Raw genomic sequence first — 21,050 nt, 5'->3', positions numbered from 1 at the left:
GTTAAAAAAATCTGGAGGAATACATAGAAATATCTATATAAGACCACTGAGTAGTTTTGCGTAGATTATTATTCTGCTAGTTAAAATCACAACTTATGTTTAATATAAAAAGCATCGGTATTAGAGAAAACTAATAAATACATCAAATAGAGACATGCCGACCATTGGGTTGCCTTCAGAAAAAGGTCACATAATTAAAAAAAGTCATTAAAACAGCTTATTGCACTCGTAATCTGGAAAAAAATATTAAAAGTATTTTATGTATTTATGAAGATAGTCTGTATTTTTGTATTTACCATTACAATCTGTTTTTACAGAAGAAACCTTCAGTTATTTTAGGATAAATGTAAATTATCAAACTAGTTCTGAAAGGTTACCCAGCCTTTTCGATTTTTATAAAATAAATTAAACTATGCAGTCATATGAAGTAAAATTGAAATAAAACATAAGTAAAATTAATAAATATAAGCAATAGGTAATTAAAAATAATAATAATTGTAGTTTGAATAAATATTTATAAAGGATTGTTGTCAGTGTTCAAATTGATTAAACAAATTAATTTTAGGCTGAACTTATATTTTCTCTTCGGATCTTAATTAACTGATGAACTAAATAGTTAATAGCCCACAAAGAATCCTCAAATATATCTCTGCATTTTAAAAATTATTTTTGCAAACAATCTATTTGTGACTGTATTGTATTGTATAAACTCTATGAAACAAAGTTGGAATAGGTTTTTTAGATTCTTGACTATTAAATTAAATTTGAACTAGTAAATCATGTAATGTGCCAGAAATTACAAATATATTATCTCGACAGAGCTTTTCGCTTTCTCTATAGTTGATTATTTAAGTGCAGTTTTTTTTTTATTATTTATCCACGTGTTATAATATATCAGTTGATATAGATGATTTTCTTTGCTTTGTAAAGAATTCATTTAGAATGCATTATAATAAATAAAACTATCCATGAAGTATCTATCAAATAGTACAATAGTGGTAATAGTTAATTAAAATATTCTTACATAAAATAAATTAAATAAACGAATAACTCTCTAAGAATTGCATAGCATATCACAAAATAAAGTAAGATATACATATAATTATATCTTAAATGGCATCATTATGTCAATATCAAAATAATAATCCATCCTTGTTTCATCTATAACAATCAAAATAAATTTCAAATCTCTTATCATATTTTCCAAATTATTTTGTATGACGCTTCATATGGCATGTGAGCGAAGATTTTTTACTAAATTTTTTATTACAAACTTCACAAGCAAATGGCTTATATCCTGAATGACTATAAGAATGTTGCACTAATGCCAATTTTGTTCGGAATTGTTTGTCACAAATTTCACAAACAAATGGTTTTATCTCAGAATGTATTCGTAAATGGGCTCTTAAATTATCTGCTGCAGAAAAACATTTTCCGCATGTATCACATAAATGGACCTGCTCTTTTGTGTGACTATTTACATGCAAAAATAAATCTCTTTTTTTATTAAAAGTCAGACTGCAAATTTTGCATTTATACAAACTACCATATAATTCTTCTGTTTCTCCATGCACATTAGCTTTATGACTCTCCAAGCTAAAAATGTTTGAATAACTTTTACCGCATTCTTCACATATACATATTTCCTTTTCTTTGTGTGATACAGTATGTTGATACAATGATTTTTTGTCATTTGAAACCTTTCCACAAATTTTACAGGTGAGTTTCTTAGTTTTACAATCATTGTTCGAAGTCATATGTTCTTTTAACTTTTCGTAACATGAGAATCTATTTCGACAGTGCATGCACATGAATGTTGATGTGGCTTTTATTTCAATTACTTTTCTAATATTTTTTTTGGGTGAAATTGTTGACTTTTTCTTATTTATAGTGTCTTTTCCATTTTCATTTTTGTTTTTAGCAATTTCACCACTACTGTCTTTTGATACCTTCTGATTTTCGGTACTAATGCTTTCTTCAGTAGGAATAGGATCACATTCATCAATAAAATCAGTTTTATCATTTTCTGGAAAGTAAATTATATTTTTGTAAGACGTAATTTTTTTCAGTACAACTCCTGTCTCTGTTTCATCTGCTTGTGATTGAGTATCTCTATTTAATGAAGTATCACAAACATTTGAAATTTTCTCAATATGTAATCCTTCAATTTGTGATAAGTTTTGTATCACGTCATCAGCTGTAAGTTCATTCATAGTTTTATTATTATTACTTTCTTGTATAAAAGATTTAATGTTATGTGTATCCAAATCTAAACATTTCTGAAAATATTCATTGGCATCGCACACAGTTTTGCTGAATTTGGATATCATTACCATTTTCGAATTGCAAGAATCACACATCAGTTTAGGTAATTTGTCATTTTCTAAGATCTTATTTGGTAATAGTTTATTTATTATTCCTGATAGATTTTGAGTGAATATATCAAATGTTACGTTCTGTTTACTCAAGCATAGTCTACACATATCAAGATAATCGAGGTCCATTTTTTTAAAAGAAGTATTCGTCTAGAGTAAAAGTATTCGTTCTAAAAAAACTTATAATTAATAGTTCTATACAAACAATATTAAAATTTGAAATGTAGGTGCCGATGCAATCAATCGGCATTCATTACATACGCATTTGATGTCACATGATATTTGAAAAATATTAAGAAAATCGTTTACAACATGTTATTGATAATTACAATAAATATCCTAAATCGAAAATACAAATTTAAAATAAAATAGAAAATACCAGAAACGTCAACTAATAACCTAACTTAACATAACCTAAAAGTTTTGACATACTCCCAAGAATAACGTAAATTCAATAATGGCCGACGAATTTCAAATTTGAAAGATTATCTTGGTGAATTCTTTCTAAACAATCAAGTTTAATAATCATATTATTCATCATTATTAAATGCGACTAACAAGCAAGTTAAAAAAAACTTTCCGAAATTTGTCGTAATAATTTATTTAATAATAATTGAAATTTGGTAATTTGCATAAAACTATCAACTAGTTCAATTTGTAACAAAATTCAAAGATTCAATTTCATATTTTTATTCAAATTTACAGGAAATAGACCAGGGTGCTAAAATCGGTTATCTGAGAATTAATAATTTATGATTATGAAATGATATGTTATTACATTAACCGCAATATTTGAAAATGAAATATTTGCTTCTATTAAGTTGGCTATACGTCCCGGTTTAGCCGGGAGAGTCCCGGATTTCCACCTTGTGTCCCGGATGTTGAAATATTGCAACATTGGCAATATTGGTTCCGGATGTTGAAAAGTTTGGGTTTAAACTTTGCATACTTATTTGATAATAAAACTAGTGGTGTTTATGGCATCGTGCCTTAAGGCAATTTGCTGGAACTTCCCGTACCAAAAATTAAATTTTATAAAAAAAAATTAAAATCTTTTTAGACTCTGAAAAATTTAGTTTTTTGAGAAGTTTTAAATTTTTGAAAAAAAATACTTTTTAGGAAAAAGAAATACTTTTGAAAAACTGTTTGTTTTTATTATGAAATATTTTGGAAATTTTGAACTTTTTTTTTCAAAGCAATCGCTCTGCTTTAGCTGCATTGAGACGAAATACCAACCCGCGTCTTAAAATCTCAATGAAGTATCTGATGATAATTTAATGTGCAATTTTTTGCAAATGGCATTTTTTACCTTTTTTTAATAGATCTCCGAAACCGCTACACCTGCTTTTCCAAAAATTTAATCAGTTCTTCATCTTGTCAATACAAGTAAAATGTTTCACTTTTTGCGCCGTATTTTCGGAACGGCTAGACCTGCATTCGCCAAAAACTAATCAGCATGTCTTCTTATCAATACAAATCGAATGTTTTTTGAATTAATCAAATCGGTTAATCGGTGTTTCCGAAATCGTCGACAAAAAATTGTATCCGCACACACACATATATCCATTTTTTTCTAAGGTATGCCAAAATATTCAGAAACCTTTGAAACGCAAAGATATTTAAAAATTTTCAATTTCGATTTTTTGCGATTACTACAACTTACCCTATGGAAAATTAATTACAACTACCCATCAAATATCTGAAAATAATATAAATGACGAATATGCTTATATTAAACAGTTTGTTATGAATGGAAAAATTGTCGAATTCAAAATTCCGAAGGGTTAAAATAGCATCTCACATAATAATAATTTCACATAATAGTAACTTCCATTTAGACGAAAGTTACCAAAAATTATGATGACGAATTTTTCGACTGTCTGGCACAAGAGCTTATTTTTACTAATAGTAAGTTAATTATGAAGAAAATTTAACAAAATTTAATACATGGTTCAAAAACGAAAAAACTATATATTTATAGAAAGGAATAAATATAAATAGAATAATATGAATAAAATATAAGTAAAACTTAAATATAATATTTGTTACTTTAAATTATATTCAGTCATTTAGCATAAATAGTAGTCTATATCGAAAAACTTCGATATAGGCTCAACAAACGCCAACCGGTGGGCAACAACATCCGCATTTTATAAACAATTCATTGTACAATAAATTGGTTCGTGCTATAAATTTTACTTTTCCTACATGAATTTTATAGTGGAATTGTGTTTTTTTTAATAAAACTGTGCAATAATAAAAACAATTGAATATTGTGCGGATATACGAATATGCATATTTGTAGCGAATCGTGCAGAAAGCGATTGTGGATTGATCATTGCAAATTTTCCGACAAGCAAAATCTGTTCCGTATGACGGAATCATTTAAATGATACCTTCGAGAGATTACCGTTGAAATGAAAGTAAAATGGGTGCAGCGTACGTAACGACCTACCATATAAACAACATCGCACGGCATAATCAAAGATTACCTGATTTGCAAAACAATATAATTAAACGCATTGAATGCCGAATGAAAAATTACTATATAGCAATAGTAAAAATGGGTTGAATGCTTATTAATACTTCAAGTCATCTTGAAACTTTTGAGACCATTATGAAAAAAAGTATGAGTATGCGTGGCTAAACTTCCATGTTTTGGTACAAATTCCTGAACCGGGCTTAAAAATTCAGTGTCTGCTCAAAATGGTAAAGATCTTCGGGGCCGTTTGTTCATAATTGATATTTGGATTTTTGTCGATGATTATCATAATACTTTATGATAACCATCTTTGAAGAACCTATTACCTATATTAAAAATTACTAAAAATAGTTACGATAAGTGTCTCGCCCATACGTAAGCTGTTAAGAGCGACGGGACTTGTTTCAGAGGTCCCGGGTTCGATACCTACTTCGAGCAGCCTGTTGTCAGGCAACAGTGACAACGATTTTCACTTGGAAATAAAAATAGCAATATGTTTCCAAGTGAAAATAGCCCTCACCCAGCATTCTTGCACCATTCTTGCCCTATTACAGAGATTGTAATAAAAAATTATCATACAGGGATGTGACAACTGTTTGGGTTGCCATCTGTAATAAAACAAACGTAGTTTGTAAGAGATTCATCACAACAGCTTATAGAACACATAAGTTCTGATCGCTGTTCGAATAAAATTTAAAATAAAAATAAAATAAAAAATTGATGTGATATGATTTTTAAATTTATAAATGTTAGGATTCCTAACTTAGTAATAATCATAAGAGTTACAAGCTCTCATCGACATTTTTCTAAAAAACGGGCGAACCAATTTTAGAAAATTAAAAACCATCCATCTGATGAGGTTCAAAAAAAATACTAACGATAATTAGTTTTAGGAGAAGATCGCCCGTTTCTTTAGAATTAGCAGAAAACTGCTAGATATTTCGTTCTCATTTTTGCGAAAGATCATGAACCGATTTTGAAAGATTAAAAACTATTCCAAAGATATTCGTTAAGAATTATGCTGATTAGATTTTGCAAAAGTAATCAATATGTTAATTGTAATTTTGTTATTTTTTTTTCGTTTTCAACATGGCTATAGAATTTAAGGTCTATTCTAATATATACTACTTCTATGGAAAAAATTATAAAAAATTATTAAAGTATGAAATAATGGACATTTTATGGCATACAAATATAGGGTCCGCCAAATATTTTTTTTTTTGAAAATGCTATAAAAAACTACTGGATATTTTTTAAAATTTCTTTTTTTATTAGAAAGTACAATTCTTCCAGTTAATAATGGACCAACTTTTTTTGAAAACGCTCAAATGGCTGTCTAACACTTAAATGGCTGCGAAAAAAATCTAAATGGCTCCCAAAAAAAAATAGATGGCGGACCCTTTACAAGCATGTATTTTTGCACTGTAATTAATACAATTACAAATATTTTAAGTTTGAAGAAACATATCGATTAAAAATCGCATTGTTTAGTTTTTAGTCTAATTAGTTAAATCCTAAATTCTAAATCAAAATTTTTATTGATTTTGTCGACAAAGATTTACTGCACTCGGTAGGTTTTTCTAAATTTGCTCATGGCATTTTATAGAATTAAATGTATATTCTTAATTAATTTATAAGTTGATAAGAAACTTCTAAAGCAACAACAATAGCAAACAATACTCAAATCTAGCTTCCTTATAGAATTAAATGTATATTCTTAATTAACTTATAAGTTGATAAGAAACTTCTAAAGCAACAACAATAGCTGCACAGCTCAGGTTTGCCAAATTGTACACATATTCAGTAAAAGATATTTACACTTACAAAACTGATCTAGATGAAGAGCTAGAGATATAAGGGGGCATCCATTAATCACGTGAGCGAGTTTTTAAGGAGTTTTGGACCCCCCCTTGGTGATACATGGTAATATTCAAAATTACCCCCTCTGCCCCACCAAACATCACGTGTATTTTTAGTTACGTGATAAAACTGTATTTTTTTTATTTTTTTTGTTGAAAATATTTGATTTTTTTTAAATCAGTTAAAAAATAAATACACGTGATATCTTACTATACCCCTCCCTCCCCCAAGTGATATTTCGTGATTTTTTGTCAGACCCCTCTCCCCCTTAAAACCCCACGTGGTTAATGGATCTAAGTTAATTAATGCCCCCTACCTTTATAATGATTATATTTTATTGAAATTATTTCAGAGAACTACATCGTTAGTGCTTCTATTATCATGCTGGGCATTGTGCGAGGAAGCCAAACAAGTAGCGCCGGCGAATGGAAAAAGTCAGGAAAAGCGCGGAGTTGCGGAAACCTCGTCGCCACCGCTCGGTTACGCAGGCCAAGGTAACTCGAAGAAAAACTGTTTAAAAGATCACAACGAATGCTAGATAGAAAATAGTTCAGTAGTGATAGTCGACGATCGCCTTCGATCTCCGCCTTACCTTACAATTAATTACAAGAGGTTAGAAATAATAATGAGACCATCTTTGTTGCCCCAATAATTCTGATTCTTTATGATCGATTTTATGTAATTTTAAAGGAACTTGGAAAATTGCTGGAACGTCCCGTACCGAAAACTAAGTTATTAAAAAAAAATTTCGCAAAACTTGGAAAAAATTGAATTTTTGAGAAATTTTGAAATTTTTGAAAAAATTTGAATTTTCTGAAAAAATTGATTTTTTAATATTTTGATTTTCTTTGTATTTCGATTTATTTTGAAAATTTTGAACATTTTTTTTAAGCAATCGCACTGCATTTGGATTCGAAATATCAAAAGCGCGTGAGCGCCGCGTAGTCGTCTAACGCGTTAACATTGGTACGGAACCCATATAAATGTACACAAAATTTGTACATATTATTATAATCTTTATAAAAAATCTGATAATATGATGTAAATATATCTAATATTCAGTTTTGACCCACAAATGGCATTATTTTTCACTTTTTAACTTCCCGAAGGAGAAGTTTATGTTTTCATAAAAAATCCGATGCGCTAATTTTATGTTTTCTCGACGTTTCAAGCCATTCTGAATCGAATGAGACCAAATTTGGAAAAAGTATGTGTGTGTGTGTATGTGTATGTGAACAGATTTTTTGCCGTAAATCGACGATTTCTCAGAAACGGCTAGACCGATTTCAAAAATTTAAAAGCCATTCGATGTATCTCGACGAGGACTAGAGTTTTATGCGACAATCGGCCGAGCCGTTTCATTGTAAATTGCAGAAAAGTGAAAAAAATTTCGTCTACGTTTTAGCTCGCAATTCTGAATCGATTTTGAAAATTCAAAAACCGTTCGAAAGATATTGGTTGGCAATCGTGCTGATTAGTTTTTGGAGAAGATCCGCCGGGCCGTTTTCTTGTAATAAAGTGTTAAAAAAAAATTTTGACGAATTTTATGATTATTTTTTTGACGGTAGATACCATAGTCTTCTAGATCATACTAAAATATTACGGCCCTACGACAATTCGTTTAGCTTTAAAAATTCGTCAAAGTTTGCAAAAATTAGTATCGTTTTTTAGGCATTTGTCAAAATTAGACCTTTCATCGACGATTGCTCAAAAATGCCTGAACCGATTTCAGAAATTTAACTAGCTGTAAGTGGAATTCTGTCTTAAGGCAATTAGGGCATCGTGCCTTAAGGCAAATTGCTGGAACTTCCCGTACCAAAAATTATTATTATTTTTTAAAACGATTAACATTTTTGAAAAAAAATTAGTTTTAAAAAATAAGATTTTTGAGAAACTATGAATTGGACAAAAAATTAGTTTTTTTTGAAAAAAAAAATATTTTAAAAAAATTTTTTTTTTATTTTTTTTTTTTTTTTTGAAAAAAATTTTTTTTTCTTTATTTTGACATATTGTGGAAGATCGGAATTTTTTTTTAAAGCAATCGTACTGCTTTAACTACCTAGGAACAAAATATAAAGCGCGTAAGCGCCGCGTCGCTGTCTAACGCATAAGCATTGGTACGGAACCGATAGGAATGTTAACAAAATGTATACTTATTGTTAAAATCTCTATAAAATGTCTGATAATTTGATGTGCATATGTCTAATGATCATTTTTGACCGCCAAATGGCTCATTTTTTTACTTTTTCCTCTATATCTCCGAAACCGCTGGACCTACCTTCATGAAAGTTGTATCGATTCTTCATCTTGTCAATACAAATAAAATGTTTTTTGAATTATTAAAATCGGACGCTCCGTTCTCTTAAAAACTGAGTTACCGTTTTCGGAACTTTTTACCCCGTATCTTCGGAACGGCTTGACCTGCCTTTGCCAAAAACTAATCAGCACGTCTCCTTATCAATACGGATCGAATGTTTTTGAATTATTCAAATCGGTTGATCCGTGTTCCCGAAATCGTCGACGAAAATTTGTATCCGCACATACATACACACACATACATACATACACACACACATACACACACACACACACACACACACACACACATACATCCATTTTTTCTAAGGTATGCCAAAATGTTCAGAAACCTCTGAAACGTAAAGATATATAAAAATTTTCATTTTCGATTTTTTTGCGATTACTATAACTTGCCCTACGGGAAGTTAAAAACCATTTGATGTGTCTCAATGAGGACTATCGCTTGTCACTTTTGTGCGACGATCGGCCGAGCCGTTTCTTTGAAATTTGGAAAAAAGTGTTAAACTTTTCGTCCACATTCAAGCTCATTCTACCGAATCGATTTTAAAAAATCAAGAACTGTTCAAAAGATATTAGTTATTGAAAGATACTGATCAGTTTTATGTGAAAATCTACAGAGCCGTTTTCTAACTATAGTCCTCATCGAGATACATCAAATGGCTTTTAAATTTATGAAATCGGTTCAGGCGTTTTTGAGAAAACGTCAATCAAAGGTCTAATTTTGACAAATGCCAAAATAACGATACTAATTTTTGCAAACTTTGACGAATTTTTAAAATCAAACGACTTGTCGTAGGGCCGTAATATTTTAGTATGATCTACAAAACTATGATATCTACAATCAAAAAAAATTATAAATATCGTCAATTTTTTTTCAAGAAAAACTTTATTACAAGAAAACGGCCCGGCCGATCTTTACCAAAAACTAATCAGCACGATTTCCAATAATATCTTTCGAACGGTTTTTGAATTTTCAAAATCGATTCAGAATTGCGGGCTAAAACGTGAATGAATTTTTTTTCACTTTTTTGCTATTTACAAAGAAACGTCTCGGCCGATTGTCCCACAAAACTGATAAACGATAGACCTCATCAAGATACATCAAATGGCTTTTAAATTTTTGAAATCGGCCCAGCCGTTTTTGAGAAAACGTCGATTTACGGCAAAAAATCTGTTCACATACACACACACGCACATACTTTTTCCAAATTTGGTCTCATTCGATTCAGAATGGCTTGAACCGTCGAGAAAACAAAATTAGCAAGTCGGATTTTTTTATGAAAACATAAACTTCTCCTTCGGGAAGTGCCAAACTATTAAAAATTGAATTAACTCTTCATCTGTAAAAAAATAGGAACCCTTCGTAGGTGAGATGCATGCAAATTCAGACAAATTTTGGAAAACAACCCTTCAAAAAAAAAATTTAGCCGCAGATAATGTAAAATATATCACAGACGGAAGAATATAAAAATCAGTTTATTCAATAATTAATTACGTGTTTCTTATTTTTTAGCCAGTACATCACCTGTAGGACACACTTCCGAACCATTTGGCACAGCCAGCACGCCAGCGGCCTATGCTCAAGGAACCTCGAAAGCCACAACAATAGCTGCTGCACAGGTTTGGCGAATTACACACATATTCATTAATAAATCACTACAAATTTCACAAGATATTTACACATGTAAATTACAACAAATCACACATTAATTAGTTTTGAACTTAATTACGAACCACTATAAACAGTTTTCCGTTTACACTGATGTACAAACGTATTTACATCTTTTGCTTTCGAGGCATTGCTAGGTTTTACATACATTTAGGTGCAACGAAAGATAAAATGGTTTTACTGAATCAAAGTACTAAATACCGAATAAAATATTATTATCGTGTTCGATTGAATAACGGTACAAATTCATCGGCCCAATACTTGCAAATGCGCAATGCACGTGTTTGAAGGTGTCACATATAAGTTGTCAGTCAAAATGGCGTCATATTGTCAGTCAGAATTACCACCACTAAAAATATTATTTTTCAAACTAACTTTTTTAAGAAAAAAAAATGGACAATTATTCATCCAAGTACATTTTAGGCGTCTTTAAACAAAATAATAAACACATAACTAAAAGTTTACTTTTAAGGGTTGCAGTCATTAGATAATCTATTTACATTGAAATATTCCTATTTATTGAGATGTCTCTTGAAATTGTTAGTTAAGCACAGTTAAGCGTTTATTTTGAAAATATTACATATATGATATCAACTTACCCAGCAGATAATAAATTACAGATAACTCCCGTACAACAAGGTAGTTACTTCCTGAAAACTAGCGTGTTATGCAAATCCGTGTTATAAGGGACAAAGAACTAGTAAAAACAGGGGTTACATTCCAAGAATTCAAAAAAACATAATATCATGATTTTTAATATTCTCGTCCTTTGAGCAGTTTTCTATACTATTTCCAAATCCGTGCATTATTTTTTGAAAATAAAATTATATTTGCGATTACTTGCTTTTAGCAAAATGATATTTATATATTTAACACATGTAAAGTAATCGTTATTAAACTTTTATGTTCATTCTATTTAAAGAATTATTTTATATATCATTATTATCTTTAATATTTTTAATATATTATAGATAATCCTAGAATTTTTTTCGATAGAACGTACGCGCTCTAATAAAATATATATCAAATTATATGTTTTGCACTCGTTTTATCATATTTATTGAGCTATTGTACGATTGTAGTAATTCTAAATTAAATGAAGTTTGCTTTTCATAGGTTTTACTATATTTCTTATTTTATTAAATCTTTCCTCAATTCTTAAACCGTGTTATGCTAACCCGAAAGTACCGTGTTATGAGGGGGGTAGTCTCAATCCTTAAACCGTGTTAGAGCGAATCCGTGTTATAAAAGTACCGTGTTATGCGGAAGTTATCTGTATAGCATTATTAACAAAAAGAAAGTAATTATAACTTTAGTATGGAAGCAATGCTGTTTGAAAATATAGTATAGAACTTGTAAATATCCGACCTTTCTAATATTATTTTATGGCGTAATTTTTTCAATGATTTTTAAATATTAAAGAAATAAACTCACAAGACAGATTTATTAAAGCTTCAACATAGGCGAAGAGTTTATTTTAAAAATATTACATGAAATCAAGTTATCCAACAGATTAAAAAAAAATTATAGGATTGCTAATAAAAAAAAAATAGTTATAACTTCAGTATGAATGCAATGCTGTTTAAAAACACTATAAAACTTGTAAATATCCGACCTTTATAATATTGTTTTACGGCGTAAATTTTTTAATGCCTTTTTAATATTAAAGAAATAAACTCACAAAACAGATTTATTACAGCTTCAAGAGGGCGAAGAGTTAATTTTGAAAATATTACATGAAATCAAGTTAACCAACAAATTAAAAAAAAATAGGATTGCTATAAAAAAAAATTAGTTATAACTTCAGTATGGATGCTATCATCAATAAATAAGCATGGATGCAATGCTGTTTGAAAATAGTATTAAACTTGTAAATATATAACCTTTATAATATTTTTTATGATATAATTTGTTTAATAGTTCTTTTCTGATATTAAAGAAATAAACTCACAAAAACAAATATTTTACAACTTTTATACGTGGAAAAATACTATAATGACAAAAACTTGGAATAATTTGAATATGTTCCTATAGTCAGCATATGGTTATATGAATTAAATTGATTAATAATATTTTCAATAGATTTCTAAAATTACTGGATACGGTTGCTTCATTCTGATTTGTGCCATTGCTTGTAAATTGATGATTTGTAAAGTTTTATGAACTTGTATATAAATATCGATTCATACATGCAAAATTGTATTCTTTTGATATTTTAACGACATTTTGACAATCTTACAAATAGATACATTTGAAGTTATCTGAAATATCTATACGATTGCGTCGTTGAATTCTATACAGCTGATTCCAATATCTAAGAAGTATATAAGTATTTTTCCAATTTTAATTAAGACGTGATTTAGCTTTACTAAAACTTATTTTAAGGGTTTCGGAACTAAAACTAGCATATCGCCACTCGCTTACGCTACCTCTCCGCCTCAGCTTAAGATAGCTGCATATGCAGCTCCTCAGCAACAATTAGCCTATTCGCCACAACCAGCAGGCCCTCAGCAGTATGCAGGCCAAATATTTACGAAGGTAATAGCAATCAGAAATCAAGAAAATACAAGTTAAAACATTCAGATTTAAATGCAATAACGTAATATATGAGTATGAAAATAGTAGTAACATAATAGTCCAGTCATCTGGTGCAAAAAAAGGCTGTTCCCGGTACAGTACTCCGGGAATTCTGAAAATTGGTAATCTTATGGATTTCGAGGTGCTTTTTACGAAAATCAACTTTTCCACCTCAAATTTGAACGGCAAGTTGCCGTCATATTGGAAAAATGGCGTCAAAAAACAGCTTTTTTAAAATATCTCCTTTCTGGCTGATTCTACAGTAAAAGTATCTATGTACGAATGAAGCTAGATAAAATTTCCTACAATTCTTTAGAAAACCGTTTTTTCGTAAAATTGATAGTTTGAGTTTGAGAGTACGGCCGCCTCAAAGTATTTGCTGCTCTCGCCGTAGTATCAAATCTCTCCTTATATGACAGCACTTTGAACTTGACCACATTCTCTCTAATAAATAAATATTTTCAATGTTAAATTAAGCGAATGAGATCTTGAAATAAAATAATTCAAACATTTTTCTGTTTTTTAGCTGATTTTTTAACACTTCAATGGCAAATTAGCTATAAGTAAGGAGCATGAATTGTTAAAAAATCAGCAAAAAAAAACAGAAAAATATTTGAATAATTTTATTTCTAGATCTTATTCGCTTAATTTAACATTGAAAATATTTATTTATTAGAAAGAATGTGGTCAAGTTCAAAGTGCTGTCATATATGGAGAGATTTAATACTACGGCGAGAGCAGCAAAGACTTTGAGGCGGCCGTACTGTCAAACTATCAATTTTACAAAAGAAACGGTTTTCTAAAGAATTATAGGAAATTTTATCTAGTTTAATTCGTAAAATAATACTTTTATCGTAGAATAAGCCAAAAAGGAGATATTTTAAAAAAGCTGTTTTTTGACGCCATTTTTCCAATATGGCGGCAGCTTGCCGTTCAAGTTTGTGGTGGCAAAGTTGATTTTCGTAAAGAGCACCTCGAAATCTATAAGATTACCATTTTTTCAGAATTCACGGAGTACTGTACCGGCAAAACGACCAAATGACTGAACTATAATATCATCATTTTGATCATGAATCATAAATAGTTAGCTCTGTTATCAGAACGCGTCACAAATCTAAACATTTTGAATCCAATTTCTAAAGATTTGTAAGGCTTTGGGCAAATATAATAATACTAAACTGGATGCTTTTATATACTTATAGCATAAATGCGCATTATTTGAACATCTTTGGATTTGGGTATAATGAAAAATTACTAATAAAAACTAATAATTACTAATTATAAAAGCATTGTGTATTTATTTGATTCATAACTTTTATGATTTATTTTATGAACTACCCGAATTGTACATACGCATGTGCTCTGGTACTGGTTTATCAGTTGTTAAATTTACATTATATGCATTAAATTATTATTTTCAAACAAATAATAATGATTAATATTTAATTATTACACAAGTCATTTCATTTTACGTTAAAATTTGTTTGCAACATCAATTAATAATTTTACAAGCATTAGTATGTGTGTTTCATAGTAATATTCAAAGCATGCACCGTTAACTTACCGTTGTATAGAAATATAATCATTGAATAAACTTCTCCAAAGGTAAATCTGATTCCTGCAATCGATCTGGGAAAATTGGGGTATGGAGGCCAACAAGGTTACATCGGCCAAGCATTCCCCGTGCAATCTCAGGGTCACCCAGGTTACGCTTTGGCATCACAGCATCAAGCATACGCCGTGGCACCTCAGGCATATGCGCCTCAAGGATATGCTTTGCCTCAGGTAAATCATTTTCCCATAAGATTTTATTTGACACCTCAGTTATTTATTTATTGTATTTCTGTAACTGCAAAATCTTTCAACAAAAATTATAAAACATTTGGCAAAGGGTATGGGCGTGTTTCCATACAGAATTGGCCCCACCCTGGTATTTAAATTATTTAGATGCCTTTTTATAGGTATTTTCGAAAAAATTCGATATACCAAATTTTGGCCGAGATATCAGTGAAAATATGTGAAAGTGGCCCCTTTTTTCAAACTCGCTTTTTATTGGTATTATAAAAGATATCGAAATAAAATTAACGTGGTTCTATTCGCATTGGTCTTGACTATATTATTTATAATGAATAATGTTAAAAAATTGTTATTTACTGGATGAAAAGTTGGAAATAAGTTTTTATTTGAAATTTTCGACCAGTACGGTTAATTTGACTACTTTCTAAATAGCATCATTTTAAAGCCTGTATATTTTACTTTTATTATCCAAAATTATATTTAAATCGAAGTGGAACTTTTTATAAAAAGTTGAAAAAACCGAAGGTAGTACACGCGGAACCCGTAGAATATCCATGTAAGTAAATGACAATTTTTTAACATTATTCATTATAAATAATATAGTCAAGACCAATGCGAATAGAACAACGTTAATTTTATTTCGATATCTTTTATAATACCGACAAAAAGCGAGTTTGAAAAAAGAGGCCACTTTCACATGTTTTCACTGATATCTCGGCCAAATGATGAGCTACGGATTTGAAATTTGGTATATCGAATTTTCTCGAAAATACCTATAAAATGGCATCAAAATAATTTAAATACCAGGGTGGGGCCAATTCTGTATGGAAACACGCCCATACCCTTTATACAAAATAAAATGATATGTATTTATAGGGATATGCATCACCTCAACAAGGTTACAGTCACGCGGGCCCTGCTGCTGCCCAACATGGATATCAGCAGCAATACTTGATTGCACAAGCCGCTCAAGGTGCTTATAGCGCACCAGCCCTGGCAGCTTTAGGCAAAGGTGCTGGTGGACCGGCTGGGCAATACTATGCGGCTTCGCCCGTATCTCTCGCTAGACCTGGTCCAGTTGGCCAGTATTATGCCACACCCATAGCAATTGCCAAAGGAGCGAGTCCAATCGGACAGTACTACGCGCCCGCTCCGGTAGCGTTAGCTAAAGCTGCTCCAGCAGCGCAGTATTATGCATCAGCTGGAGGTTACGACACGACACATGCGGGTATTGGTGCTAAGTTGGGAGGATATTCACAGCCGGCCTTGATCCAAACGGTATATATCCTCGTTTATGAAATTTGTACAAGATCATATCCCAATTTGAAAAAAAAATCCATGAGATAACACGAAATTTTCAACTAGGCCTATCCGCAACAAGCAGCAACTAAAGCCATATCAGTTGGCGGTGCTTCTGGACATGGGCAAGGTGCTGTGTCGTATGCCAGCTTTTCTCAAGGATTAGGATCTTCTGGGCATAGAGGTGGACCAGCCGCACCTCAATTTCAATACTCACAAGGAATTGCAGGCGCAGGCGCATCAAAAGTAATATTATTATTTAAATTTTTAATATAATGAATTCCAAGACGTATTTAAAAATAACGTTTCCAACAATATTTTTATTCCTTTTTGTATATTTGCGTATTTTGACATCCAGATATTATGAAAATAACAAAAAATTGAATAGGTCGCATATATACCACAAGTGGCATTTTCACAAGCACCAGCCGCTGGCTACTCAGGTCAACAGGCGTCAGCATACTCCCATCCGCCAGCAGGAGGAGCTTATACCCTGTTTTCATCTCCACAAGGACATATTTACGCAATGCCCAGAGGCTCACAGGTAATATTAAAGAAATATTTTCAATTTTGATTCACTTAAAAAAAAGTTCGCCAGTTATATTTCAAATAATCGGATAAATATTGACATGGTATAGATTTCATAAAATCTTAGTATCACATTGTCAACCCACAGTCACTTTATGATTATATTTATAAATATATATTAACTAGCAAACCCGACGAACTCCGTTTCGCCACCAGATGGTTTCGTGAAAAAGATGAAGAAATATTTTTGTTTGTTTTATATTTGAAAAGAAAAAAATTTGATTTTATTATACAACAGTAATGAATTTATTTCGATTACAAAAATGAAGTGTTTTTTAGTTGAACTTCTCTAAGTAAATGAAACTGAATCCGCAAATTATCCGTTTCACTGAAGTGCTCTTTGGTAAACCACATTTTTTGTTTTTTGGTCTGACGTTAACACAAACAAAGCGGATGGTTTTCCAACTCGTGAACAGGCAACGTATAACTGCCCATGTGAAAAACAATGATTTTCTAAATAATCTATTTGAAATTTATCCCGCAAACACTGGCCAACTGGAAATTGCAATTGCAATTTTCAGTTGGCCTTGCGTTCGCAATAACAAGTCGTTTGAAGTCAAACGGAAGACCAATCAGAATCATTGGTATGTCACCAAATCGCCGGCAAGTTTTGATTGAATGGTGAAATTCAGTGCGTGTACATCATTATTCTTTGCGGCAAGAATTGATCGTTGACTTAACCAAGCATAATTCTGATAATTCTCACTAATGTCATTACTCGAATTTTTAAGTACGGTGCGTGAAGTTCCAGCAATTTGCATTAGGGCACGATGCCATTCACCACTAATTTTCTTAGCTATAAACCTTGCGGAGCCCGAGACCTTTCCAACGAATGCAAAATTGTCGAAATCGGTTCGTGCGTTTTGGAGTTATTTCGTCAGGAAGGAAAAACCGACCTATTTTTATATATATAGAAGATAATAAGTATAATATTATATACTTAAATAAACTATTAATTTTACCATCATTCATAATGTTTTATGAACATTACATAAATTTTCAAATTACCTATATTCGGATTACTTTCACTGATAAGACTGCATCCATAGTGTACATCAGGAATAAATAAAATGAATGTTATTTTCGCAGGTATACGCCGCATATGACAATCACGCAGCGGCCTCGCCACCTCAACAAATTTATGCTGCCGCACCACAACAAGCTATTTACAGCGGAGCACCACAAAGCTCACATATAGCAGGGTATTTAGCAGGCACTGCTGGTAAATTTTCTGCTGGAGCAGCATATCATCCACAACCAGCTGCCACCACGCATGCTTATGCAGCAGTACCTGCTACTTATGCTGCAGCACCGGCAGGCTACGCAGCAGCGCCTCAGCAGAGCTACGCGGCTTCTCCGCAAATAGGATACGCTAAATTAGGATATGGACATCAATAATAATATAATAAAACTATTGCCATTCATTATATATTTCAAATTGTCATTGATGGAAAATGCTACCATTCGTCAATATGCCAACAATTACAGTAACATTTCAAGGCAGTTTTGCCACTTTATGGTGTCAATTACTTTGATGTAAGAACGTTGAATAAAAAAATATTTAATAAAAGTTATTGGCATATTATGTTAGTTGGTTCAAAAAAATAAAGATTACCGACAAATAGATTACGCTTTTTAACAGCCTAAATTGTGTTGGGCCTAATTTATATATGACTATATACTAGTTGGAAAAGCTCATATACTGGATTTATTAGTTGTAAATTAATCCATTTATATGTCATGCATAATATTTGTATGTAGAGCACCAACTTTTTCCAATTAAGTAAAGATTAGTAAGATATTCAATTTCATTATTCATACTTCCGCAAACAATTAGCAATCATTAACAATTATTGTAAAAAACACCGAGTGTTATTAGATTTAAATATATTTAAATTTAAAAATTATTTGAAATTTAGAAAAAAAACTTAGAAATCATTGACGGATATTTAAGGTAATAAAATGCACACACATCAGACTTTGGCATGTTATGTTGAATATAATATTTCCTGCTAAAATCTGCAATGTGGCATTAACTTCAATCTTATTTAATTAATAAAATTAAATTATATATGCAGATTGTATGTTTATATGCAGTTAAGACATATGTTTAAATCAGATATATATATATATATATATATATATATATATATATATATATATATATATATATATATATATATATATATATATATATATATATATATATAGAAGCCAAAATATATTTGGTTCAATGTTTCAACCCAAACGCATAAAGATATCATCTAATTATTTATACAAATAGAAAATGGATGAGGTTTTTCACTTTTTTTCATAAAACTAGTATATTAAATCTGCAAAACAAATTATAATTCAAAATGATTAGATTAGAATACAACATCTATAACAATCCTTTCTGTTATTGTATTAATATTCTAATCAATGTCAACAATATTATATTAAAGGATTATTATTTAAATGAAGTGTATCACATAATAATGTATTATGCAATAAATAGATACATCCAAATTTGTTCGATGCAGTAATTTTTAATGTAGATAAATCAAAATAAAATTAATATACATTATCTGCATATATATTGCCATCACATTTTACTATTTATATGAGTAATACATGCATACCATCACATTTTCCATGATTATATGTAAAATCAAGTATAAAATCAAATATATATATATATATATATATATATATATATATATATATATATATATATATATATATATATATACATTTTAAATAAAAACTTAAAAACATACCAGAATCACAGCTTTTCATATAAATTGTTGTAGGTAATATAAACCCAGTTGCATTTATCATTTTTTTATTTTATACTATATTAATTCCATTTTTTTATCAAAAAAAAACTTACTACAAATATATTTAATATGTAAATTCATATGTTTCTATGCATGTTCTTTCACAACAGAAGGGTTTGCAGGTGGTGATTCAACAATTTTTTCAGCCATTTCAGCATATTTTTTAGATCGATATTCTTTTCGTGCTTCATCAAGTAAAACATTATGCAGTAAATTTCTGTTGCCTGTATATTTCTGAGATAGAGGTGGAAATGGATTTCCTCTAAGTTCCAAAACAGATCTAGTATAGTGTCGGCCAGGATATTCTCTAGGAGCTTGATATAACTTTGTATATGATATATTATAATTTTCAAATCTTGGAACTAGTACTTTGAATAACTTATGTACAAATTGTTTTTCTAAAATCCAAAAATCAGCCATTTCCATTGTTTCTTTATGAGTGTCACCATGACGAATAGCATCCGATATAAGCTGAAAATCAACTTTGTAATTATTTGATAATAAAAAAAACTACTTTTTACTACTTACTCGTTCAGCATAGCCTCTAGCTTCATCGGCCCTATTGTAGTTCAATTCAATTCTTTCATATTTTATCAAAGCCGTTACGGTTTTTTGCAATTTCCTCAACCTCCCTTCAGGACCATCAATATTTTTTAATTTTCTAACATGGGGGTTAACGGGGATTCGTAATCTAGACACTAGTTTTGTAACTTCTGCTTGATTCATTTTTTATAATAACTTAAGGAAAACTTGACATTTACAGTAGTTAGTTATACATAACCTTTTAAGTTCCATGCGCCATTAGAAATATACTAATTGAATACAAAAGATGTCAGCTATAGTTCGGTTGTAATTCTCTCTAGAGAATATGGTTCTAGTCATAGATAAATAAGCCAGTCTAGGACCATTCTAGAACTTTTCGAAATTAATTTAAAATTTAAAACACTTTTTGTATGAATAAACTTAGAGAGTGCCCCAGAGTCCTTCAAAAATAGAGCATTTTATCCAGAGCATAGATAAACAAGCATCCAGAGATTGGGTTCAAAAGTAACCTTCTTAAATGCAACAATTTCATTTAATTTGAAACTGAATTATCTTCATATTATCTTTCCAACCCTACCACAGTCTCTTGATCTAAATTCAGTATCTCCTTTTCAATTATTAACACTCTAGTCTTCTAATCTATTGATATATTTATTCAGATAAAAATCTCTTCGCTTCTAATATCAGATTTAGGTATCCTATAGACAAAGTTGGGCTCTGCA

The 21,050-nt window shown here is 30.5% G+C and overlaps 3 protein-coding genes across 3 annotated transcripts; 1 reads left to right on the top strand and 2 right to left on the bottom strand.

The window, feature by feature from the left end:
* Window positions 1–1,208: 1,208 nt before the first annotated feature.
* On the bottom strand, window positions 1,209–2,336 carry LOC113386128 (zinc finger protein OZF-like). Its single transcript, XM_026623930.1, has one exon. The coding sequence runs from the start codon at window positions 2,334–2,336 to the stop codon at window positions 1,209–1,211; it is 1,128 nt and encodes a 375-aa protein (XP_026479715.1).
* Window positions 2,337–5,946: 3,610 nt separating this feature from the next.
* LOC113386127 lies at window positions 5,947–18,364 on the top strand. The gene is made up of 9 exons (XM_026623929.1): window positions 5,947–5,964; window positions 7,070–7,211; window positions 10,550–10,656; window positions 13,091–13,243; window positions 14,888–15,067; window positions 15,956–16,357; window positions 16,445–16,624; window positions 16,767–16,922; window positions 18,056–18,364. Exons 1-9 carry the CDS (start codon window positions 5,947–5,949, stop codon window positions 18,362–18,364), a joined length of 1,647 nt encoding a protein of 548 aa, XP_026479714.1.
* Window positions 18,365–19,845: 1,481 nt separating this feature from the next.
* On the bottom strand, window positions 19,846–20,605 carry LOC113385293 (39S ribosomal protein L17, mitochondrial-like). Its single transcript, XM_026623136.1, has 2 exons — window positions 20,314–20,605; window positions 19,846–20,256 (listed from the first exon to the last, which is right to left on the bottom strand). Exons 1-2 carry the CDS (start codon window positions 20,509–20,511, stop codon window positions 19,873–19,875), a joined length of 582 nt encoding a protein of 193 aa, XP_026478921.1. The 5' UTR covers window positions 20,512–20,605; the 3' UTR covers window positions 19,846–19,872.
* Between the last annotated feature and the right edge of the window lie 445 nt (window positions 20,606–21,050).

The sequence above is a fragment of the Ctenocephalides felis genome, unplaced genomic scaffold (assembly GCF_003426905.1).
Source record: "Ctenocephalides felis isolate EL2017-DRISC unplaced genomic scaffold, ASM342690v1 CF-g0.4_SCAFFOLD_03571, whole genome shotgun sequence".
Classification (NCBI taxonomy): domain Eukaryota; kingdom Metazoa; phylum Arthropoda; class Insecta; order Siphonaptera; family Pulicidae; genus Ctenocephalides; species Ctenocephalides felis.
The sequence above is the reverse complement of the archived record's forward strand: the minus strand, read 5'-3'. Positions and strand labels throughout refer to the sequence as shown.